The 23,853-nt window shown below is 36.5% G+C and overlaps 4 protein-coding genes across 7 annotated transcripts; 1 reads left to right on the top strand and 3 right to left on the bottom strand.

Annotated features, from left to right (window-relative positions):
• Positions 1 to 89: 89 nt before the first annotated feature.
• Positions 90 to 6,194, bottom strand: LOC117617913 (mitochondrial substrate carrier family protein C). Of its 2 annotated transcripts, XM_034347530.1 has the most exons (7): positions 4,425 to 6,194; positions 3,760 to 4,177; positions 3,106 to 3,250; positions 2,852 to 2,967; positions 2,652 to 2,730; positions 1,713 to 1,946; positions 90 to 832 (listed from the first exon to the last, which is right to left on the bottom strand). In XM_034347530.1, the coding sequence occupies exons 1-7, from the start codon at positions 5,566 to 5,568 to the stop codon at positions 482 to 484; spliced, it is 2,487 nt and encodes an 828-aa protein (XP_034203421.1). In that variant the 5' UTR covers positions 5,569 to 6,194; the 3' UTR covers positions 90 to 481. The 2 variants fall into 2 exon arrangements, with proteins under 2 accessions (XP_034203421.1, XP_034203422.1); XM_034347531.1 differs by lacking the exon at positions 1,713 to 1,946.
• A 1,042-nt stretch (positions 6,195 to 7,236) lies between these two features.
• On the bottom strand, positions 7,237 to 9,197 carry LOC117618957 (mitochondrial import inner membrane translocase subunit TIM14-1). The gene is made up of 3 exons (XM_034348755.1): positions 9,065 to 9,197; positions 7,878 to 8,056; positions 7,237 to 7,658 (listed from the first exon to the last, which is right to left on the bottom strand). Exons 1-3 carry the CDS (start codon positions 9,179 to 9,181, stop codon positions 7,502 to 7,504), a joined length of 453 nt encoding a protein of 150 aa, XP_034204646.1. The 5' UTR covers positions 9,182 to 9,197; the 3' UTR covers positions 7,237 to 7,501.
• Positions 9,198 to 11,147: 1,950 nt separating this feature from the next.
• Positions 11,148 to 15,605, bottom strand: LOC117619438 (protein IQ-DOMAIN 1). Of its 2 annotated transcripts, none has more exons than XM_034349395.1 (6): positions 15,281 to 15,605; positions 14,589 to 14,679; positions 14,148 to 14,501; positions 13,344 to 13,571; positions 12,554 to 12,673; positions 11,148 to 12,339 (listed from the first exon to the last, which is right to left on the bottom strand). In XM_034349395.1, exons 2-6 carry the CDS (start codon positions 14,661 to 14,663, stop codon positions 11,617 to 11,619), a joined length of 1,500 nt encoding a protein of 499 aa, XP_034205286.1. In that variant the 5' UTR covers positions 14,664 to 14,679; positions 15,281 to 15,605; the 3' UTR covers positions 11,148 to 11,616. The 2 variants fall into 2 exon arrangements, with proteins under 2 accessions (XP_034205286.1, XP_034205287.1); XM_034349396.1 differs by having other exon boundaries at positions 15,478 to 15,601.
• A 3,019-nt stretch (positions 15,606 to 18,624) lies between these two features.
• LOC117620216 (nucleolar complex protein 2 homolog) lies at positions 18,625 to 23,853 on the top strand. Of its 2 annotated transcripts, none has more exons than XM_034350359.1 (14): positions 18,625 to 18,740; positions 18,872 to 18,995; positions 19,299 to 19,362; positions 19,593 to 19,701; positions 19,805 to 19,856; positions 19,956 to 20,056; positions 20,227 to 20,292; positions 20,453 to 20,983; positions 21,277 to 21,579; positions 21,768 to 22,091; positions 22,191 to 22,397; positions 22,850 to 22,939; positions 23,023 to 23,115; positions 23,416 to 23,853. In XM_034350359.1, exons 2-14 carry the CDS (start codon positions 18,884 to 18,886, stop codon positions 23,581 to 23,583), a joined length of 2,220 nt encoding a protein of 739 aa, XP_034206250.1. In that variant the 5' UTR covers positions 18,625 to 18,740; positions 18,872 to 18,883; the 3' UTR covers positions 23,584 to 23,853. The 2 variants fall into 2 exon arrangements, with proteins under 2 accessions (XP_034206250.1, XP_034206251.1); XM_034350360.1 differs by having other exon boundaries at positions 18,650 to 18,740; positions 18,868 to 18,995.

Here is a 23,853-nt window from a genome sequence, read left to right as displayed (position 1 = left end):
ACACTTTGAATTCTCAACTCCCTACATTGTGGCATAGGCATGCACGTCATGAATATTTATCCCTAGTCCCTCCAAGAAGAAACCGAGAAAGGGAATAAAACCATCATTAATAGAGAGCGGCATGTACATTTAGACACTAGTTAAATATACAATCTTAAACAGAATGACAACTGCACAAAGTTTACAAAACTGTGAATAATCCATGAGTACAAAAATAACATCAAGAACATAATTTCACTGCCATCACTGCAGGATCAGAAAAGTTCCGAACAAAAAGAAAACCTATGAAGAATTACAATTTCTGACAACAACAAAAAAAGGGCAGATATGTCAACGGATGGAAATTTCAAGCAGATGCTGCTAGTAAATTCGGAAGGAAAAAAAGTCAAAATTTCCCGGCAGCATATAATTGCTTTAATCTCAAATAGCTGGGAGATGATGAAGTTGATAGTAATGTCATTACTTCAAAGAAATAGAAACCCTATCCAGTACTGGCCACCTTCTTTTGAAGGACCTGGTCGCTGTTTAGCTCGTCATTTTTGTCCATGGCCTTCCTCGCAAGCTCGTAGCCTGCAAAGTTCATGGCACCCAATGGAGCGATCCAAAAAAACCTGGGTACCGCTCCTTTAAATAAGCCAAGGGGTCCCTCGTGCCGGAGTATAGAGAAGGCTACCATTGACATTGATATAGGTCTACCCTGTGGAGCAGTCATCATTCTTGTTTTCATCACATCAAAGGGCGTGGTGACAACAGCTGCTAGCCCGCCAGATAAAGCCCCAACTGCAATTGTTTCCCAAGCTTCCAGATCCCGCCCTAAAAATTTCTGGGCAGCCTAAAACAGCAAAACAGACATTTAACGAAAACACATGAGTTATTATCACATTAATTATGGTCTAAATAAAATAAGTTTATTAAAAAGAACTATATTATTGACATGAAGGCCACTATCTAGGAGTCAGACTATGAAATGTGTTCTCTGTCAAACAGATCGTCTTGGGCAGAAATTAGTAATTACAGATTTTTCACTTTAAACCCACATACAATTATCTATTTTCTTTTTAAAAACCAATGTGCATTTTGTTCTTTACAATGGTTCAAAACTTGATAAGAAACGTGGCCCAACATTCTCAGTCAAGTTTGCCTCTCCATAAATGAAAAAAAAAAAAAAAGGATCTAAGGGAAACAACATTGTAGAAGATAAAAGTCAAATCTTGAAACTAAGGGAATCAATGCATAGCCATTAGCAATCAACGTTGCCACAAAGTACCACGGTAAGGGGCATGAGTTGTGCCAAGTCCTATTCAGTTTCAAATTCTTCTTTCCTATGCTGCATTTACAATTCTGCTAGGTAATATATAAAATATATTTTTTTAAAGACGAATATATTGTAGCTAAATATTGCCTTCTTTCGAAAAGAAAATTTTATACTTTTTTCATATATTAGGCAGCAATTTAGGCAATATATTGGGCACATTATATCTTTAATTTCCCTCAAAGACGCATACTTGCATTATATAAGCTTTTAAATTCCAAAACCTGAAGTTTTTGTTTCTCATTTTATAAAACTTTGGCTATCTTTCTGGGATCAATAAAATTCTCTTCACAACACTAAACTGCAGAAAGTGGAGTCAGTTGATAAGAGAGAGTGTTGTTGGGGAGAGGGGTATACATTTTATGCCTAGAAAGAAAAATTGCATATAAAAATTTCATGCCTTTTTGGATTCAGCATATAGCCCCATGCCAGCGACATAAAATGGAACCTCCCGGCAAAGAGTGGCACCAGTCCCACGAAAGAAACCCTTAAGACCATCTTGGTTCCAAGTCCCCACAATAGCCTCCCCGACATTGTCAAAAAGGCCAGCCTGCAACCGCTGCTTTAACACCTCACAAGGGATTCGCACTGCTGTTCCCAAAAATGTGCTACAGAATGATGCTAGAGATTGAACCTATTAACATGACAAAATATGATTTTATACTGTTCCAAAACAGCATTAACAAAAAAGAATCACAGATGCATCAAACAGACCCGTTGCCACCCATCTCAAATTCTTACTTCCCTTCTTAAAACTACAACAGGCTTCAAATTCACAGTTGTTTTGAATGTGCCTACCACATGTTTACAAGAGAGAATGAAGAAGGAAGGGAGGGAGCAAACCAGCGAAGACATGAGAACCATTTTCAAAGCAGACCAAGGGTTTCAAAAGGATAGGGAGCTACTGGTTGAAGTTGCTCTAACAGCACCATACTTTTCTTACTTTTTTTTTTCTTTTAGGTAGAGAACACCATACAATGTACCTTAGTTGTACAATTTCCCATTTGAAGGAAAAATAAATAAAAAAGTACAATACTCTTTTTTTAGAAAACAGGATAGTTAATTAGGTGTGTGGAAAGGTACAAATTTGTTATAGTTCTACGGAGAAAGAGTCGAGATGAAAGAATGAAAAGACAACATGAACCTGTATTCGCTTAAATAGATATTAATGTCATTTCTATGGCCTGATGGATTCATGATGCTAGTCCCTAGCGAAAGTAGAAAAGAGGAGAGGAAGAGAGTAGTTACTCAGGCAGCACATGAAGATGCAAAACAGAAATGCATGTGTGACAGAACAAAGAAAATAGAAACAAGCATATAGTAAAATAACAATCATTACCTGTATATCGGGGAGCGTTGGAGCAAAGTTTATTAACACAAGTTTACTTGCCTCAAATATCCCAGTTCGCAGGCCATGACTGTAATGAGAAGAGAACAAATAAGCCAGAAAAAAAAAAAAAAAAAAAGAGCATTACTCAAAGTAAAGGCTAAAATTAACTACTTCATTTTTCTATTACTGGAAGGGGGCAAAAGAAAAACCTTGAAAACTGTCCAAGAATGGCAGGAATTGAGCCCCTGTATAACCCCCGCACTCCAATCTGTGGAAGCTTTGAAATAATTTCGGGGAATGTTAATGTTGATGCTTGTACACGAGTCTGTCAAACATAAAGAAAACTTGAGAATGTCTAAAAAGGATGCATTTTAAGACAGAAGACCAAAGAGAAACATCACCAATTACAGAAAACTATTAACATTGACTACGTGAGTACAAATTCCTAAGCTAGGGAATTTGCCTTAATTGTATCAACTGGGTGCAATAAAGAAGTAGAAAGTGCACAAGCAAGGCCCCCTGCTAATGCAGATCTTAGTACACTTCCAGCAGGTATTTCCACAGGTGGTGCAACAGCAACAACAGTGGCAGCTTCAAACCAGATACTCCTGTATGCATTATGAAGAAGTTACTGTCAGCTAGGAGTATCCTACTAGCTTGTGGACACTAGCCCTACTGAGAATTTTAAAAATATGTATACACAGATGTGATTTCTAAAGTGCAATTGATTCTGCATTACTCCTAATTCATTGAATAGTTCATTCTCCATAAATGTGCATCAATTACCAAAGAATAATGGAACTGTTACCATTTCAGACCAAGAAACGAAAGACAATAAAATAACGAAATAATTGAATCGAACTACGGACTACACCTATACAATATCCAAGAGCCGACCACAGATTTAACCAAAGTTACCATGTTCTTGGTACATTTGGGTTCACTGTACCAATAGGAAAATGAAATACACTCCTGTGCTGTGAATGCAGTATGTTGTATATTTAGTTCATTCGCCATTTCGGTTCATGGCTTACTACAGTTGCTTGTGCACAACTTTAAGTAGACCTATCTATGCATGCTTATAAAGGGACTGACTACAATGAGCAATTCATCTTACCGAGGATCATCTTGAAGTCGATCAGAAGGGAGCAACAGCATAAAATTCCTAAAATGGCCATAAGAAATAGATCCTTCTGTGTCGGCATTGAGAAATCGCATCATAGCAACAGCATTGTCTTCATTAGCTGGAAGTCCTGCATTTTTAAGTGATGCCAATACTTCACTTTTTTGCAGTGTTCCAGACTTGCTGAGGCATAGAGATGTATATGCACGTAGAATGGTTGGTTCCTTCTGTTCCATCAAAGATAAAAACTGTTTCCAGCCAAATGATTTTGAAAATATATGACGTCTAGTACGGCGCATAAACTCGTGAGCATATCTCCGTGGCAACTTTCGCTTTCTTATTGCAATTTCGAGATCTTCCAGAGTTACTTGGCCATCTCTGTCTCTATCTAGTTCTTCAAAGAATCTCCTTCCTAGATGCATTCATGGAGTAAAATGTGTTAATTATATAATTGTATAGACACAAAATTGAACAAGTTGAAGTCATTATATAGCTTTTTTATTACAAATTCAATGAATATAAAGCTCACGAATTATCATGAATAAACTTCTGTTTTGGAATCTTCCTTTTTTTTTTTTCCCCCCTTTTTACAGAAAGAAACAAAGCAACATCCATTTCCACAATACGTATTAGGTACCAAGCTACCTGAGACAACATACCTTCAGACTCTGTGTACCTAAAGAAATCTTGGACAGAGAATAGTTTCTTCTTGTCAGGATACTCTTTAGAAGGTCTCCCCAAATGAGGTACAAGCTCAATTAATTCAGTCAACGAAACAGTGGATAATGTGGATCTCAAACGCTCTACATTTGATAGAGGAATACTAAGAATATCACTAGCAAGTTTCTGTGGTGAATTGCCTGCTGATTCTGCCCTGTTTCTTGCAGTAACATCCTCATCACCCTCTTCGTTAACTGAAGAGGTTACCCCAACAACGCCCGATGGCACTCCTCCCACTCTCGCAAACTTCAAGTTTCCCAGAAATCCATTTACATCTGCTTTTCGACCTTCCAGCAAACCTGTAAACACCCTGAAATGATCAGTTTGGGAAGAAGAAGTCGGCTCTGGGGAAGTTTCACAAGTTTCTCGACCACTTTCTTGAACACCATGATCAAACTTCTGAAGATTCTGAGTTAGTTGATCAAAAACAAAACCTATGAGGCATTCTAGTGATACATGTTTTCCTTCGTTATGTGACACAACTTCATTCTGAATTGTTCTAGCATGCTGGCCCTTAGACTCCCTCTGCTTCAAGTCACCAGAAACCTTCGGCTTTTTGCAAGAACACGCTTTGTCCTCTTCACTCGTTTTCTGGAGCCGCTTCTTACCGAATTTGAACGGACCCGGAAATGCCTGAACAAAACTGTTAGCTAACACAGACCAATTTACAGCAAACTGCAAACAATTCACACAAGACCCATCCTCCTTAGCCCTCTCCTTCTCTGTCAACCCACTCTTTGACACCTCAGGTCGATTTTCATTTCCAGAATTCTGGGAAAACTTCCCAAACAATGCCTTTATAGGAACCTTAGCAGACAACCCTTTTTTCCTCTCATCGCCGCCAACTGTGACACAATGACCAGCTTTCTTCTTCCCCCCAAAGATCTGAGCTTTACAATTCTTATCAACACCATCAAATTGATAAACCAAATCAACAGCATTTACTTTATTCTTAGGCCCTGCCCAGCAATACTCAAAGTCCTTGGCCGCTTTTCGAAAACTCAATTCCAGCGGCGAAAGCGCTTCCTTAACAAGTTGAATCGAATTGAAAAACGATTCAACCGGGTCATTTGCAGACAACATTACTAACAAAACTCAAGATTCTTTCAGTCCCAGATAACTATCAAGCTTCCAACAAAATCCACAGGAACCGTTACGCACAGAAACATACAAAACAAATTTTCTTCCACAAAACTAGCACAAATGGATTAAATTCATCATAGAAACAGCGTAGAGTAATAGAAATACACCACAGAACTGCGTGGACCGGGCGGGTGAGATCCGAATATGAAGGGGTGCACCGACTGTTGAATCCGAAACGACGAAAACCCTATGCGTCCATTATGGGCAGCTCAACTTCTTTTCAATCAGATTTAAATTTCTTCGCTTCTAGCGTCTCGTTATTTCTTCAGAGTACGAAGTGTCAGCCTTTGCATTTCAAATATGGATTCAAAGCCATGAGAGAGAGAGCATTTGTTTGGCAGATTGTGTTTGTGAAAGAGGCTTAGCCAAATTCAGAGAAAGATTGGAGATTTTATTGGGTTTGGACAGGCTCTGTGTTTCATTTGGGACCGACAGATTTGGGTGGGATTAGAGGAAGAAGAAGAGCAAAACAACCAGAAGTGAAGAACAAAGCGGCAGCTAAAGACCAGGCCTCTCTTTTTTTTTCTTTTTTTCTTTTTTTCTTTTTTTTTTCATTTTTAATTATTTTGTTTTGCAATTTTCCTTTTTGTTTTAAAATTTTTGTACTGATCTTATTCTTCGGATAATGAATGCTGAATGGATAAAAAGCTGACGCAGGGACTCTGTAAGAGAGAGGAGGACACATACACATTGGGCTCGTGGATTCCTAGTAATTCACAATTTAAAATCCACCCAAAACCAATCAAATTTTTATCCATTTCTATATCAAATTTAGCCTCTTTTTTTTTTTTCTTTTTTTTCTTTTTTGTTGTTGTAATTTTCTCCATTCCAATATCCAAATTAGTTATTGTAATTTTATTAACCAAATTCAGAATATTGATTTGCTTTACTTGGGCATGTTGTTGTGGTGTATTAAATCTGTCCAACTTGCAATATGTGTTTATAAACACACAAAAAATAAAAACTTTTCTTTCCATTTTTCTTTTTATGGTCCTATATTGTTAATATCAAGCTCAATTAAGTTTAATCCTACTAGTGAGATATAGCTAAGTTGGTTAGAAATTCAAAATTTTCAGACGCGTAATGATTATTTGTATAAACTCATTTTCCAATTGCTTATTCTATAAAAAAATTCAATCCGCATGATCTTTTATGGGGATGAGGCTTGAGTCAAGATTGACTTGACATAATTTGTCATAAATCCCAAAAGGGACTTCTGTTATGAAATTTTGTGCCTAGACAAAAGGTGTATGAACAAAGAAGAGAATGTGTGTGCCATCCCATTATATGACTTATGACCACATGATTTGTTTGTACATAAATAACCACTTCTAAGGTCCCATCCGGAGTTTTCACATGTAAATTATCAGTACATTTATTGAAACATCATAATTGGAGATTCCCAGCTGTCTGCCAATCCATATTTATTGAATATATAATCCTCTGAAAATAATGATTTTTATGTTGTTAATCATTGGTATTGGCTCCCTTGATCACAAGGCAAGATAACGACTAAAGTACCTACTGGCTACCAGCCATGTAGTAGGATTGTTGTATGCATTGAGGAAACTTGATGGTCAAGATGAAATCGGAACAGCTATATACCTATATCCAAAAGATTTCAAATTGTATTGAAACTGCAAAAATGTGTTAAAAAAACCTTAAATACACTTCAATATAAGGATGCCCTTATCAGTTTTTGAACAAAATTGAACATGCAGAGACAGGTGTAATGGGATTCCTCTGACTCAAGATCATACATATTCGGACAAAAATAACTCAGAGCAACCACTGCTTCCTATGAACTTAATGAAGGGGGAATTATTTTACTGTTGTTTAGCACACGGCGTGAAGTCGAGGCATTTTAAATGCATCAAAATGCTGATCCACTGCCCTTTGTCTTTCCAAGCATCACATCTTTAGCTTCATTGATTTTGGATGCTAGGTAATGGCTACCGCCTGCATCAGGATGGTTTGCAACCATCACCTTTCTATGTGCTTCCTTGACCTTGTCTGCAGGTGTATTCTCCCTGTGAAACCATACAAAAAGATTATCTATTTTGCTTACAAACAGAGAAGATAAGATAGTCAGAGCTTCACGCCTTATGATTTCAAGTTTTCCATCATTTTGGTTGAAACCAATTCAATATTCCTTTCATTTTCCTTGACTATGAATAAATAAACAGCGATAATAAGGCTAGGATAATATCCTACAATCTACATTTATTTATTAAAAAAATCCTTCTTACCTGATACCCAGAATAAGAGCTGCTTCCCTCTTTGTCATTGTCTGCTGGAAACCACCTTCATAAAATTTCCGCATTCTAGGTTTTGGCGGTCGTGTCTTGAAAGCATGCCAAGCCTGGATACCATATCTACCAGCAAGCGCAGTAGCAGCTACTGCAAGACCAGCCAGAAAAGGTGTAGCCTGATGCACATCTACAAGTTCATTAATTCAACAGAATTGTAATTTTTCATTTTAATTCTAAGGTATTTTTAAGTTCAATCACAATTGTCATTTAAGTACACTAAACTCCTTTCCCAAGACCATTACCCCATGTCATAAAAAAGGGGAATTTCCACCAGTTGTACTGAACATTATAACATGCACACGGTTCAATCCAGAAAGACACCATCAACTAATAGCCACACAAGGTGCCAAAGCATAGAACACAAAATATCACTTGGACAATCAAAGGAAGGCACTAACCTATATATACGTGCATGACAGATATATCGAATCAAATGCATAAAGGGCATGACATCAATTGACAAAAAAACAGTCTCTGCCCTTTTAAAGCCAACTCCAAACATACGTAGAGCACACATAGGCTTCTAAAAAATCATGATCCCACTAATTGGAGATGAAAAGTCCTAGAGACAATAACATCCAATCATGAGCAGACCATTTGAAGGAATACATATGAAACCGTGGGCCTTTTATCAAGATGCAATCTGTCCTAATCATGGTCATACAATCTTGATTAGGAAACCCAAAGCAGCACTTCAAAACCATTGTTTCTATGATCAACGCCCCTATCTTCCATGTGGGGATGCATTTGTTTTGGTTGCATCTCAAATGCATTTTCCAGCATGCATGGGTGCAGAAAGACAAAGAACAATAATTACACTGGCATCAACAGCTCTTCAGTGTCAAATAAGGGGCATAACAGCAGCAAATCAATAAACTGAGCCACATTTAGGATTTAGCAGAAACCCGGCTGTACCAATCTACCAAGCAAAAGTTTTTGTTTTTATTTTTAATTTAACTGAATCTCATAAATTTCAATAAAATTAAGTTCCCATGGAAACAAGCAAGAGCAAAAATTAAATCTTTGTGAACCCTAGTACCAAAATCACACTAAATTTGCTTTTGAGGCAGACATGAAGCGAAATAAAGCAAAAAAGGAGGTGGGAAAAAATAGATTTTTCTCACCATTGCGTCGAAAGTATCGTGCCTGAGCTCAGAATTCGGGGTTTCATTCAGAGCTTTCTCGGAGCTTTTGCCTTTAGCTTCTGAGTTGGGGAAGAGGCCTTGTGCTTTGCCCAACATGTTTCCTAATCTTAATTCTAATTCGTCCATTAATCTCTAGAAGCCTATCATATTGCGACGTGTAAGCTTAACAGGCCAAGCACTTAAGTGACAGCCCACTGGAAACATTTGGGCCTCGGACTAGGCACAGTGTCATCAAATCTTTAATGATGCACCCAATAATATACAAAGTTGAAATAACTTTATTTTCGGCCATTATATAATATTTTAATATATTTTATTTAAAATATATTTTATATATTATTTATATTCAATAATATACGAGGATTATGTAAATCTATTGTATATTATTGAAAATATTGTAAAAAATACGTGTATTAAAAATTTAAAAAAATACATATATATATGTTCAATAAGAGATTAGACTGTTTGCTTTTTCAAAAACATGAATTTTACCAAGTTTTTAAGACGTATACAAAACATGGCTATATTATTTCTTTGAAAAAATTAGAAAAACCGAGTATCGCTGAGCGGCTATACTATTTCTTTAAAAAAAATTAGAAAAATCGATATATATATTTTAAACCGGTATAGCCGCGCTGCTATACTATTTATTTTATTAAAAAATTAGAAAACCCGGTATTTCTTTAAAAGAAATAGAGTACAGCCGCGCGGTTGTACTGTTTCTCTTTTAAAAAAATTAAAAAACCGAGTGTAGCCGCGGGGCTATACTATTTCTTTTGAAAAAACTAGTGTATATGTAAAAAGAAATTTGATAAAATTGGGTATGGCCGTCCGGCTATACTATTTCTTTTAAAACAATTAGCGACAACCGAGTATAGCCGCGAGGCTATACTCTTTCTTTGAACAATATTCAAAAATCGTGTATAGCCGTCCTGCGATACTATTTATATTTTAAAAATTAGAAAAATCGAGTATGGCTACGCGGCTATACGATTTCTTGAAAAAACTGAGTATAGCTGCACGACTATACTATTTCTTTAAAGAAACATTAGTGAAACCGATATTTCTTTTTTAAAAAAACAGAGCATACCTGGGCGACTATATTATTTCTTTATTTAAAAAAATTAGACAAACCGATATTTATTTAAAAGAAGCAGAGTATAGCCAAGCGGCTATACTATATTTTTTTTAAACGTCTATTTCCTTTAAAAAAAAACTAAAAACAGAGTATAGCCGCTCGGCTATACTATTTCTTTTATAAAAAAGAGTATAGCTGCATGGCTGTACGATTTCTTTAATGAAAAATTAGAAAAACCGATACTTCTTTTGAAAAACAGAGTATAGCCGCTCGGGTATACTATTTCTTTTACATAAAAAATAGAAAAACCGATATTTCTTTAAGAGAAACAGAGTAGCGGTACTATTTCTTTTAAAGAAATTGAAAACCCCGAGTATAGCCGACCGGCTAGACTATTTCTTTAAAGAAAATTTAAAAATCGAGTATAGCCACACGACGATACTATTTAATAAAAAATTAAGAAAATCGACCCTCCTAATTGCTTTAGTTTAACCTTTATAGATATTAGTTTAGTATAGCTCCGCGGCTATAAAAATAAAATAAATACGTGTTTTGTTCGGCAAAATTTTGACAAATTACAACTAATCTCAACTTTGGTGTTGTATTGCACCAAACAACTTCTTATACTTACAATTTTGTGTTCCTCTGTACCTTTACTACAAGTCATTCAGAAGGCTAAAGTCTCAATGAGTGTCAAGATCACAGACAACTAATGCTTTCAAATTGTGAAAAGGGTCACAATTCAGTGAGTGTGTCAAGAGCCATTCCCGGCCGATTTCAGTGAGTATTCGAAACCTGCCAACGTGACAAGGCACTTCCCGGCCAAGTTTTTTTCTGAAATGAGATTCCAGCATTGAGCAAACTAGGAGTCTAGGAGGAGAAAGGTGGGGAAGACAGGGAGGAGGTAAGAGCGCAGATTGAATGAGAATCAGAAATTCATGGTTGTTTTGACGAATGTTAGAGAAGTAGCAAGAAGAAAAGTTAGAAACAAATGAACTTTATCCACTGAAAAATGAAGCAACGATAAGTCCAAATACAAATGATTCATAAACAAGGTGCACTGAGTTTCCCTTGCAATCTCAAGAATCCAGGAACAAACAGAAATAGAGGAACCAAACGAGGAAAACAGAACCACATCAATCTGCACACAGCTAATGAAATCATATATCTGTTACCATGAATTAACATCAACCTCCAGTCCAATCCTGCTAGGCTACTACATTATAAATAATAAGCCCTAACAGCCAAAGGTTACTGAGAAGAAGGAAAAAAAATGTTGACGTTAATGATGAAGACAACTGAAACAGACATGAAATCACAAAACTAATTTTTGTTCTCTTTCCTCCACCCTCTAACAAAGCCCTGACCCATCTTTATTCAATCTTCTTCACTTCAACATCTACCTAAGTACATTTGTGCTTTATTTTACATGCACACCTCACTAGGCTTATCACTACCTGCTGCCCCCTCCATTGCTAACATTCTTCTCAAGCACGGCAGTGCCTTTAACAGAGCTAGTATCAACCCCAGGAGGACCTGAGTGCCTTCTTGGTCCAGCTGGGGAAGCAGGGTATGACAACCGCTTCTTTACAGAACTCACTGATCCCTTCTCTGATGGTGTCCCATTCTTGTCAAACTGGTTTGAGCTTGGGCTTGCCAACCGAGACCTGGCCTTTGTTGATTTTGTGGGTGTCATGTAACTTGGAACTGAAGGCGAGCTTGCAAGGCTCTCGTCATCTCTCACAGAGGACCCTGCAATGCTATGCCTCCTGTTGAAGCGCTCTGACTGGACGCTGAATGTACTCCTGGAGTCCTCATCTCCTCCCCAGCCATTTCCTCTTGGCGTTTTCCCGGTCACTGATGATGAAGATTGTGCCCTGGAGAAAGGAGTTGAAGGGGATTGGCGACTAGGAGGCCTGCTTGATTTTACGGCAGTCGGGGTCCTAGGGGAAGGCTTATTATCACGAAGTGTATAAGCTTTGGTGATTTCCCCAACAGACATGGAGGCATGGCTAGCTGCACTCCTCATGGAGGCCCTGTCATTGTAGTCTACTGTACTTCGGCTTTCCCACGGCCTTGCAGCCATCCATCGCTCTAACCAACTCCAACCCCAGTGGGGATTGCTGGGATCCATGAACGTAGGATGTTCAGATTTTGAAGAGTTCTTCCACATTTGCTGTTAAAGAGATATTATTATCTGGGTCAGTTTAAGGTTGAAGTTTGATTCAATATACTAACAATAATAGTGAGATATCAAATAGATTTTAACTTACAACTCCCTACTAGTCACTTGGGACATCACAACAAAATCTTAAATCATATTTCAAAAATTGCCAACAATAGACTGCCCGTACTCCTTTAAAAAATTGCAAAGGGGAAAACTAGGCTACCTGGTGAGAGAATGAATAAGCCAAAGCCCTTTCTCTTCTTATAGCAGCTTCTTGTTTGCTTTGTAGCTTTGCCTCAACCTGCTCCTTAGATTGGGTGCTATCATTCCATTCTTCTCCCATCTGTCACAAGTTTATTATATATATAAAAAAACAAAGATTAAAGCCCGACTAGGATAGTATGGTGATTACAAAATGTAGAGATATCTAAGTCTTCACATTTGTGTGTGATGAGAGAGAGATTTCTACTAATCTAAAACTAGAGGGTAAAATAAATTGGAAATTAAGCTCAGAGAACAGTGCATGGAAGCAAAACCAAATATTCCTCCATATAATTTCTGCTAAATGTAAAAACAAACAACTGACCGATACAAAAGGCATGAATGGGTTCTTAATTAAACCTTTTTGGCTCTTTGCAAAAATTCCAGTGAAGTTCGTTGTGAAACTATGGCCCTTCAAACCAATTTTTTTCACATTTTGGAGAAAAGAGAGTTAAATTTTTGCTTTTTTTAGAATCTTTTTTAAAGTTAACGTGAAATTGGATCCAGATGAAAACTTTAATAATCTTCTCTTCTTTTTTTAATAAAAAGTTTTCCGGCGAATTTCACCAGAACATTGCAACTCAGATGCACACAAATGGCAGAGCAAATGCAAGCAAATTGTGGAATTGACCAACAAGAAAAACAAAGCGAGTGAAAGGATGAAAATAGATGAACAAACCACAACCATCACAATTGTAAAGGAGCACACATAGACAGCTTAAATAAACATAATATAAAGTTTATAAACTTACAGAAGCTTTGAATTTCTCAAGCTCTTTCTCTTGTTTGTGCTGGAGCTGTCGCTGAAGTGCCTGATTCTCCTCAGACATTCTGATTCTCCTTGCACGAATCTGAGACTGCACACGAGCAAGAGTCTGCATGCATCTTAGTGTGGTAGTTGCTTGCCGTTTAACAGATTGGCCCTCTATCAATGATTTCAACCTCACCAACCCCCTCAAAGCCCGCAATGCCCTTCTTGCCTGAAAATCACAAATTACATAAAAGCTCATTTAACACGTACAGCTCATGGCTCAATAATGGATATGTTGAAGTTATGAGAGTAGATTGTTATTTATTGCTTTGCCAAAACAGAATAACTTTTGTACATGCTGTCAACATTCAGTTATAATATGGAAGTTGACCTTGAAATGTTATCACTAAAGTTGACACATAAATGCAAGCATATTTCTCAAAAGAGGCAAATCAGTTAGCACAAGCCCTGTGCTATTGAATGCCAAATCCCTAGTCTTGTTCAAGTTGAACCGACACCAAAATTCAACTGATTCAATTCAATAGAACCAGATATGAAAGGCTCATTTCCCAAACAATTAAGTAATAATCATAAGTAGATTGTTCCTCGTATAAAAAATAAGTAAATTGTTCCAAAAAATCTAAGTTATTCTCCATAACAAGAACAAAAGGTTTACTTCTACAGTTTGTCACAAATACAAAAGGTTTACTTCTACAGTTTGTCACCAATCAAACATCTTATGGCTAAAATGTTAAGGACATGAATCAATTAGGATTACATAATAATATAGCAAAATAAGACCTACCAAGTGCCCTCGGAATGCCGTCTGAATCTTGACAGCTGCTACCTCCTGAAGCGACTTTCCTGAGAAATGGGGCCCAGGCACAGCAGTAAGACGAACCACCTCTGCGGCAGCCTGAGCGGCAGCAACAGCTGCCTCTGCAGCCACAGCAGTGGCAAGTGCCACAGAGTAAACATGCTTGCTCTGTGCATTCTCAGCCTCAGCTAATTTGACATCTTGTTTTAGAGGCAGAGGAGGAGGAGGAGGGGCAGGGGTCGTGTCAGGGACAGGGATAACCAACGCACTTTCTTCGTATGAAGAAACCACATCCTCATTCTTCTGCTTCCCAAACCATTTTTTCTTTGACTTGCGTGTTTTCTAGAATTAACGTAAAATTACTTTGAATTAGAAACTCATAATAATCTTCAATATTGGATGATGTAAGTTCAATTGAGCCATGCAAACCTGATCTTTCTTTTCCTTTGAATCAGCGATGAGGGCTTTCTTCACTGCAGAAAACCAACTCCCTTTCCTCCCCATTTCCTAGCAAAGCATGCTGCCAAAACAGAGAAAGTTACGAAATTTGGCACCTAGGCAATATTAATAAACAAGGAAAGTTATGAAATTTATCAAATGTACTGGAAATTCAAAGGGTCAATGAACCGGGAAAGTTGAAAGTCAAAGTTCAAACTACATAAACAAGGAATGGAAATAACCACGAATTCGGTATAGCTCAACCATCAAATTATGACTTTTTGGAAGGAAATTTATATCTTAAATATAGATAGATCTAATTCAACGCCCAATAAACACAATCAATAACCCCCTAATTTGAAAGGGTAAAAGAACGGAAAAAACTAAATAAATAAAAAACTGCCAACCCAACAAATAAAGATACAAACTTTCAGTGATTCATTAATGCAAACAATAAATGGCGCCAGACCCAGATGAAAAAATTGCAAGATCTTCACAAAAACCATAGAACCCAGATCAAAATATTCTACTTGCAGCAACTTATAGGCATTAGGCACACTTACAGAGAGAGAGAGAGAGAGAGAGAGTCATAAAATGACAGCAGAACCCACAAGTTTAGGACCATGTACTGGACAAATGTATCAGAAAATCACAGGCCAAAACAAAAGGACACACACTCTTACCTCTGCTTGAAAATTCCCAGATCTCTGTGAGTTTTTGGGAACTCCCTCCCCCCTTGAAAAAAAAAACACAAAATACCCAAAGGGGTTTTTTAGCAGGGGGCTTTTGTGAATAAAAAGGGAGAGAGAGAAAGAGAAGAGGAGAGGGGACCAGATCTTGTTGAAGAAAGCTTCAACGTTCGAAAACAGAACAAGCTTACCAGAGTAGGGTAGGGAATGGGGGGTTAAGGGAAAGCTCAAGGGCCTACAGACTGGGGTTTCTATTTTAGCAAGAAACAAAAAACAATTTAGACAACAACAACCTCGCTGTCTTTGTCCTTCTGTTTTACTTTTTCAAAGTACCAGTACCGGTAGTAGTTATTTTTTTGGACAGCCATCATCTGATCTGCTGCAACAGGAACCACAGCAATTCTCTGCTTCCTCCAAACACGGCATGCCTCACAAATCTAAAAACAGGAAGAAACAAAAAGGTTCCTTCTTTTTCAAGCAATCAAATTCAAAGCACTGATAATAACAATTTGGTATAAGAATTATATAACTTGCATATCAAGTATAAAACTTTCTTTAGTGGTGCAAACATAAAATCTCATTTAGCAATGATGGCTGTAGCCAAGACTAACTTCTGCAGTCTTTAGTTGCATATAAGAAGGTGATTAGGTGTCTGAAGAAACCCTACATTATCCACTTTAGCAAAAGTGTACAGAAAGGCTTGGCCCCATTATCCCATTTTAGCTAATGTCAACATATATTCTTGTGAGGCCACCACACAGAATTTTAAAGAGGGGGGCTTGAATTTGGTGGCAACATTGATGGTGTCACATGCCAATTGCCTCATTTGCACGTGAATGATATTAAATTGTAGGCTCATAGATGATCAGAGGAATACTTGCCTGCGGAAACTTATATATATTCTTCTCCTTATTGGTCATGTAAGCAATTAGAGTAAGGCTTATGTTTGTGGTTTAGATCGGTTTAATACTCAAACTCCATTTTTTTTATTCATTAGTTAGCCCATTCTAGAGCATACTAACATTATAAAGTCATATTCTTTTTTAATTTCTACCGTTCTAACGTCTTAAACTTTATCAATTCTAGAGAATAATCAAAACAAAAAACGAAGCAAGTAAATACAAGTTGATTCTTGTTCGATCTTTTGATAGTCGAAACTAAAGCAAATCATCTGTTTGCGATTTGAATCGGATGGTTTGAACTTATGCACCTAATGGACCTTTTCTCAACATTGACATGATGAGTGATGAAGTTTTATCCTTACCTTTGTCAATTATTAAGTCTGGATTTGGAGTGCACGTTGAGTTATCTTCACTCTGTCACAGGTGCTCATGCAATAATGTTAGTCAATTGTGACTTTGTGTGATTTTAATTGATTTCTTTGTAGCTTTCAACTAACAATCACATTTTGTCAACGATGCCAGACAAATCAATAACCATACCTTATAAGCAATATATCCATGATCAGTCCAACTATTTTCCTAATTTTCTTTTATTGTCAACATACGTGGCATTTTCACTTTGAATTCTACCGTATGATTGTCCTTTCAGTGTAATGATGTGGTGTCAAACAATGTGCCAGGAAGGGGAGAAAAGTTGAGATAAGCAGCATTTTCATAGGCGTAAATATATACCATAAGTCAAGACCCTTTTTTTTTATACGGGGTTTAGCCTAATTTTTAATATAATTTAGAAAAAAATATATACATACATAAGGATAATACAATTCTTTTCAAGAAAAGACACACATACGTTATGTGGGAATCCAATTTACAAAAAAACAATCAAGAAAAGTGAGAGTAATACAATTATTTTTCAGAAAAACACATACATTTATAGTCCAAAGTATGTTTCCCACAAAAAAAGAAGAAGAAAAAATTGAACTCTAAGATTGATTCACTGTGAAATTTCTCTATCTTCAATATATGCTTTAGATATGTTTAAATTAGCAAATTAATATCTATAAACTAATGCAACTAGGAAGGTCCTTTTTAAAAAAATAATACTTTATTTATTTAATTTTAAAAATGGTTTAGCCGGGCGGCTATACTCGGTTTTTATTTATATAGTTTTTAAAATAGTTTAGCCGGCCGGCTATACTCGGGTTTATTTATTTATTTATAAAATAGTATGGCCGCCCGGCTATACCGGGGTTTTTATTATTTATTATTTTAAATAGTATAGCCGCACGGCTATCCTCTTTATATACATCTACTAATATCCTCTTTTTTTCCCCGATTTTCATTTTCCCATAATAGTAGTTTAGAGCATTATCCATTACTATTAGAGCATTACGCTAGTCTCTATTGTCCCCTTTTGATTTTTAACTTTTACAGAGTTATTATCCATATAAAGAATTTAGCATTTTCATCTTTAATACTCATATTATACACATAAGTAAGTATTGTTCAATAATACATCCGTTTTCTGTACACGTCTTAAACACTCGGTAAAATATAATTTTTTTTAAAAGAAAATGTATAATACTCGTATTGTACATGTGTGTCCATATTTTTCATGTTTAATGCCCTTTTTCTATACAAAATTTTCAATAATACACACAAAATTCACTTATTATACACAAACAATTTACATATTATAGAATAAACTTAATATATATTAAAATATTATATACCGGGCGAACTTTTTAGTTGTAATTTGCCCAAATTTTGACGAATAAAACACGCACGTATTTTATTCATATTTTTTCCGTTTCGTATTTTACTAACTATGAAAGAATTTAGTAGCACTCGAGAGAACGAGGTAGATAAAAGACAAACATTCCCACAAAAATAGAAGAAGAAAAATTGAACCCTAAGATTGATTTACTATAAAATTTCTGTATTTGTAGTATATGCTTTAGATATGTTGAAACTAGTAAATTAATATCTATAAACTAATGCAACTAGGAAGGTCCTTTTAAAAAAAAAAAGTTCTTTATTTATTTATTTAGTTTTTAAAATAGTATAGCCGTCTGGCTATACTATGTTTTTATTTAATTTTTAAAAATAGTATAGCCGCACGGCTATACGCAGGTTTTATTATTCTTTATTTTTTAAAATAGTATAGCCGTGCGACTAAACTGTTTTTGGACACGTGATCTCCTAACCGCTAGGCGTGTCCTCATATTATTATTATTTTTTTTGATATATTTATTTATTTTATAATATTTTCTCCGTTTTTATGGTGGTCGTAGGGTTTATAGCTCAATTGGCAAAAAAGTGCCATTCAAAATCAGAACTTGAGCTAAGCCCATAATTTTGGGCGAGTCTTAGGCTAGGCTAAGCCCAAGGTGTAAAGGTTTTCATTTTAACAGGACAAAAACGATGTAGTTTTGGGTTTTGGGTTCAGGGGAAGCGGGGAGCCAAATCAGGTTAAACGAAGGGAGTTGGTTTTTGTCACAGTTGAGGCGCCTGAGCAGAAAAGAAGCAGCAGCTTCCATTGAAGACGATAAGTAAGCAGACACGCCGACACCCACATATATATATGCATACAACATATTTGTTTTCATGAGTATTTTTTCTGTGCTTTCATTTTTCTTGGAGGTTTTCGTTATTTGATGAAGTTGATGTGTTTGAAAGCAAGTTTGTGAGCGACATGGGGAAGCTGGGGAAGAAGGCCAGGAAGTTTTCGAAGAAGAATCTTCAGTCTGTGCTCAGAAGAAACCGCAAGTTGAATTCTAAGTTCAACAAAAAGAAAACTTCTAAGAGTAAGCTCTCTCTCACATATTTTAATAATTCGATATGGGAATAGTTATTGAAAGTTTGAAGCTTCAATAATTAGTAATTAGCAGTTGATTTGATTCTTTTAGTGTGTTCTTAACTTTGGTTTTTGTTGCATTTGCATTTAGAATTTATATATGCTTATGTGGAATATGGTGTATGTTGTGAAAGCTTTGGTTTTTGAATGCATGTAATTTTGGGGTTTGTTGAATTTTGTAGCTTTAACTATATGTAGTGTTTCTTACTTCTCTGATTTCTGTATTGGCAAAATGTTAATTCAATTGTTGCAGGAGGTGGGCAAGAAGATACTACTAAAGAAAAAAAAAAGGACGCGATAGAGTTGTCTGATGCAAGGTAAGAAGAGGGACGTTTTTCTCATTTAATGGTTTTTTTCATTTCATATACTTGTATCGTCTTCTCCACTTATTTTTAGTACTATATGCTTTCATTTGGTAGTTTTCTCTATCTTTTTTTTTTGGGTCTAGACTTGGTAGTTTTCTCAATCGGCATTATAAGTGTTATACCATCTGAAACTGCATTATTAAAAGGATTCCAGAAACATTAATTTGAAAAATTGTTATCAGAAATACTGAAGCTGAATACATAGAAGACAATCCCCTTGATGCAATATTCAGTGAAGATGACAGTGATGTGTTTGGAGATGATTCAGACAGTGATGGCTATCTTTCGGAGGTATGAAAAATACATTTTCCTGGGAAGTCTTCCTAACTTCAGTCACTCTACTAGAACTTTTTGGATTAAATGTTTATTATTATTTTTTTCTAACTATGATTAGGGCTCAAGCCGTCTGCATCTAGCTCATAGTGAAAATGAGAATTCTCAAGAAGGTGAGGGCAGTACTACCATCTGTTGGTTTTGTATCATTTCGTTATCAAATTTTATTTTCTTCTCCCCTCCATTTTACATTTTATGAAATTTGTATGCAGGCAGCTTTGGTAGTAGTAGTAGTGCTTTATCTGTGCAGAACAGCGAAATTCAATTGGAACTTGTGAAGAAAACAAAAAAATTAGACAAGTTGAAGGAAAAGGTAATGGTCATGGATATTACTTTAAAGTACATGTTTTTAAGAAGATTGCTTCTGTTTCCACCCTATTTTGCTCATCCTACCACTATCTTTCTCCGCCTCCCATTAAAATTTTTTTTTTCATTTTTTTTTTTTCATTTTTTTGATGATCATGCTTGCTTGGAAAAATTCAGGATCCAGATTTTTCTAACTTTCTGAAAAGCTATCATAAGGGGTCTGAACAGCTCAGAAACAAAGTTGTAAGTAATATCTATTGTGACGTTGCACTTCAATTTTTGAGTATCATTTATAGCAGCAAAGATGTGTACTGTTTATATTCTAAAGTTAATTTGTGTCTGTCATCTGGTTTGGCTGTTTGATGTCCCTTCTTTTTCTCAATTATGCTCATGTACTTTACAGTATGCTGATGAGGATGAGATCAGCGATGAGGATATGCAGCCAGATAATGTAGGTGGTGTGAATTTTAATGGGGGCAAGTTGTTGACCACCTCTGCCGTTGATTCTTGGTGTCAACTAGTCAGGGAGCAACAAAGTGTGCCTGCACTTACTAGTCTATTAAATGGGTACCGGGCTGCTTGCCACTATGGAGCTGAATCAACCCGGGTCATTGATGCTGATTCATGCCATGGAATTCAAAACAGTGAAACCTTTTGCAAGACACTGATATTTATGCTTAATGAGGCTGATAATATATTTAGGGGGCTAATGGGCATGTCAAGCTCCAATCCCAAGAAAGAGAAAAATTTGGATTTGACCAAAAATTCAAAATGGAATACTCTTAAGCCACTGATAAAATCTTATTTGAGGAGTACCCTTTTTCTTCTGAATGAGGTTAATGACTCTGAGATATTGGCCTTCTCCTTAGCACGGATCAGAGCTTCTATGACATTTTTTGTTGCTTTTCCTTCTTTGCTCCGCAGACTCATCAAGGTATCTCTAAATGAATGGCAAGATAGTACAAATTTAATTAATTAATGGCAATGGTCTCTCTCTCTCTCTCTCTCTCTCTCTCTCTCTCTCTCTCTGTGCATGCATGCAAGAACACACACAAACAGAGCAGTTGTGAGTTTAACTTATGGCATCCTGCAAGTTTGAGTGATCTTTAAAGTGCTAGTCATAACCATATTCATATTATATAGCTGCACAAGTTTTATATTTTATGTCAATCTTGTGCCAGGTCATGTCGTGTGATTCATGCCTAACATTTGGAATTGAAAATGCAGATTGCCGTTCATCTGTGGGCAACTGGAAGAGGGACTATATCATCTCTATCCTTTCTCATCATACGTGATGTGGCTTCTGTGTTTCGCTCTGATTGCTTTGACACCTGCTTTGTTAATACATATAAATCCTTTATTGGTCATTGCCAATTTTTGGAGCCTGTTCTATTTCATCACATACAATTTCTAAGAAACTCCTGTGTGGAGCTATGCTCTGTGGATCTGCAAAAAGCATCGAGGAAAGCATCGATGTCCATCCAGCAACTTGCTAAGATACTGAAGCAGGGTTTATTGACAAAGAAGAAGGTATTGCCACCATTAGTACAATCCTCTTGGCTGCTTGTTTCCTTAAATTCAGTTCAGGCAGATAATTTTTTTTGCCATTTCAAGTTAGTTTATGTGTGTGCGGGAGAGTGTACTTTACAAGAAATTATGGTATTTAGCATTTACCAGTGATATTTTCCCTGAAATTCTGCCTCATTTTCTATGGCCAGGAAGCGGTCAAGAAGATATGCAGTTGGCAGTACACTAGTTGCATTGATCTATGGGTTATGTTTATATCAGCCAACATACATGATTATGATCTTCATCCATTGCTCTTTACGATCATTCAGATTATAAATGGAGTGGCTGTCTTGTTTTCTGGACCCAGATATTTGCCTTTAAGAATCAAATGCATTCAATGGCTGAATCATCTCTCCTCTTCCACTGGCATTTTCATTCCTGTTGCCTCCATGGTGTTGGATATTCTGGAATATAAAATTGGCAAGGATGGCGGGAAACCTGGAAAAGACACCAATATTTTATGTTCTGTAAAGGTTAGGAATTAGTAATGTTAAAAAATAAAAAGTGTGCAATTTGGTTATGCAATTCAGTCTGGTTTTACTTATTTTTATTATTAAATATTTTTGGTACAGTTTCCGAAGCATTGGTTGAAATCAAGGAACTTCCAAGAACAGTGTGTTCTATCTGTTATCGAACTGCTTGCGGCGCACTTTGCTCAGTGGAGTCATCATATTTCTTTTCCTGATCTGGCGACTATTCCCCTTGTCCGTTTGAGGAAGTTTCATGAGATAACTACTATAGAGAGTTTCAAGCGTATAGTGAAGCGTTTTATTGATCAGGTACAGTTATCATAGAAGAATTTAGTGTTGCATCTTTCAAAGGAATTTATTTTCCGGAGGTTGGGAAACTTGAGACATAGGTCTCTTATCTACTAACTTCCTCATTAGTAGGCCATAGCTCATTAAAAAATTTAGGGAGGCATGTGTGGTCTCAATATTCAGGCTGTCAAATTGAAATGCAGGCTGTACTGATATTATTTCATGCCTGGGTCCAGCCTGGTCAACCATCTTGAAAAATCATATTTCCAAAGTTGTGCAAGGGAAATTCGAATAAAACATTTAGATGGAAAAGAATGTTTAGCACAGTAATGGCTCCTTTATAGGTTTTTGTGAACTCACCAGCATTGTTAACAGACTGCTTGTACTGCCTCCATGGCTGGCTGGTAATGTAATTAATGCAATAGGAATTATCTATCTGATGTGACCAAAAAGCTCTGATTCTTGAACTGCAGGTGGAGCAAAACATTGAATTTGTGCGGAAGAAGAGAGATGAGGTGCCTTTTTCACCAAAAGATCAACAATCTGTAGAATCATTTCTCCAGGTCTGCATTCTTTGTGGTCAATATTTTCGGAACTTGAGGAATGTGACTTGTTTTTTGATCTGTTAAATGGTTATTTCGTGCAGCTTGAAAAGCACAGTGGCAATCCTTCGTTTACACAATATTATAAAAGCATCATGGACAAGGCTGTTTCTAGAAATTTGGCCTTTTTTGAGAAGGTACAACACAGCAAACCTTATTTTTGTGTTATTTTTATCACTCATGATTTGACTGGGCATGGCATCTTGTTTGTTAACTAAGGAGGTAGTCTAGCGATTGCATAATGGCATTATGTAAAGGCATTCCGAATCAATAAATAAACTTTCGGCGTTTAATATGCGGGATTGAACTATCCCAGCCCCCTCTGATGCATATTAACAACAACGGGGGGAGGGGGAGAGGGAGAGGGAGAGGGAGGGAGAGAGACAAGTTTAGCAAACTCAAATCAATCTTTACTCCTGTTATGGTACTTGCTGCAGTTCTCTGAAGCCGAGGGAATCACCAAGAAAGCACAAAAGAAAATAAAGCAGTCTCAGAAAGAGAGGGTGACTGAAGGTGTTAATGGTAGACATTCAGGGAAAAGAAAAGGCACTGTGTCTGTTGACGGCGGCCCAGAAGGAAAGATGAGGAGAAAAGAAAAATCTTAATTGCTAAATCGCGTGAAACAACAATTTCTGGACCTTTATCAGATTCACTGAGCAAATTTTGATCCTTTTGATAATCATTCCCAGTTTTGATGTCTCATTTAGATATGTTATTACAGAACAGACATGTAATGTAAGGTCAAATGTTCTCTGTATCAACAAAGAAATCTAGTCTGTTGAACCATGGCAAATTTGCTTTTCTTGAAACATCGGAAGGAAAGATTTGTTAACATACACATGCAATGCAAAGGTGAACTATTCATTACAAAGGAA

This window comes from Prunus dulcis, chromosome 2 (genome assembly GCF_902201215.1).
Source record: "Prunus dulcis chromosome 2, ALMONDv2, whole genome shotgun sequence".
NCBI classification, from domain to species: domain Eukaryota; kingdom Viridiplantae; phylum Streptophyta; class Magnoliopsida; order Rosales; family Rosaceae; genus Prunus; species Prunus dulcis.
The sequence above is the reverse complement of the archived record's forward strand: the minus strand, read 5'-3'. Positions and strand labels throughout refer to the sequence as shown.

Excerpts from the sequence above, each read along its gene's own strand:
- LOC117619438 (XM_034349395.1), bottom strand. The coding sequence starts at position 14,663 with ATGGGGAGGAAAGGGAGTTGGTTTTCTGCAGTGAAGAAAGCCCTCATC. Across the intron at positions 14,502-14,588 it reads CAAAGGAAAAGAAAGATCAG|AAAACACGCAAGTCAAAGAA; the intron begins GTTTGCATGGCT and ends CGTTAATTCTAG. Across the intron at positions 12,674-13,343 it reads TTGAGAAATTCAAAGCTTCT|ATGGGAGAAGAATGGAATGA; the intron begins GTAAGTTTATAA and ends AACTTGTGACAG.
- LOC117620216 (XM_034350359.1), top strand. The coding sequence starts at position 18,884 with ATGGGGAAGCTGGGGAAGAAGGCCAGGAAGTTTTCGAAGAAGAATCTT. Across the intron at positions 20,057-20,226 it reads TAGACAAGTTGAAGGAAAAG|GATCCAGATTTTTCTAACTT; the intron begins GTAATGGTCATG and ends GGAAAAATTCAG. Across the intron at positions 20,293-20,452 it reads AACAGCTCAGAAACAAAGTT|TATGCTGATGAGGATGAGAT; the intron begins GTAAGTAATATC and ends TGTACTTTACAG.
- LOC117618957 (XM_034348755.1), bottom strand. The coding sequence starts at position 9,181 with ATGTTGGGCAAAGCACAAGGCCTCTTCCCCAACTCAGAAGCTAAAGGC. Across the intron at positions 8,057-9,064 it reads ACGATACTTTCGACGCAATG|GCTACACCTTTTCTGGCTGG; the intron begins GTGAGAAAAATC and ends GATGTGCATCAG. Across the intron at positions 7,659-7,877 it reads GCTCTTATTCTGGGTATCAG|GGAGAATACACCTGCAGACA; the intron begins GTAAGAAGGATT and ends ATGGTTTCACAG.
- LOC117617913 (XM_034347530.1), bottom strand. The coding sequence starts at position 5,568 with ATGTTGTCTGCAAATGACCCGGTTGAATCGTTTTTCAATTCGATTCAA. Across the intron at positions 3,251-3,759 it reads CGACTTCAAGATGATCCTCG|GAGTATCTGGTTTGAAGCTG; the intron begins GTAAGATGAATT and ends TAATGCATACAG. Across the intron at positions 2,968-3,105 it reads ACCCAGTTGATACAATTAAG|ACTCGTGTACAAGCATCAAC; the intron begins GCAAATTCCCTA and ends TATGTTTGACAG.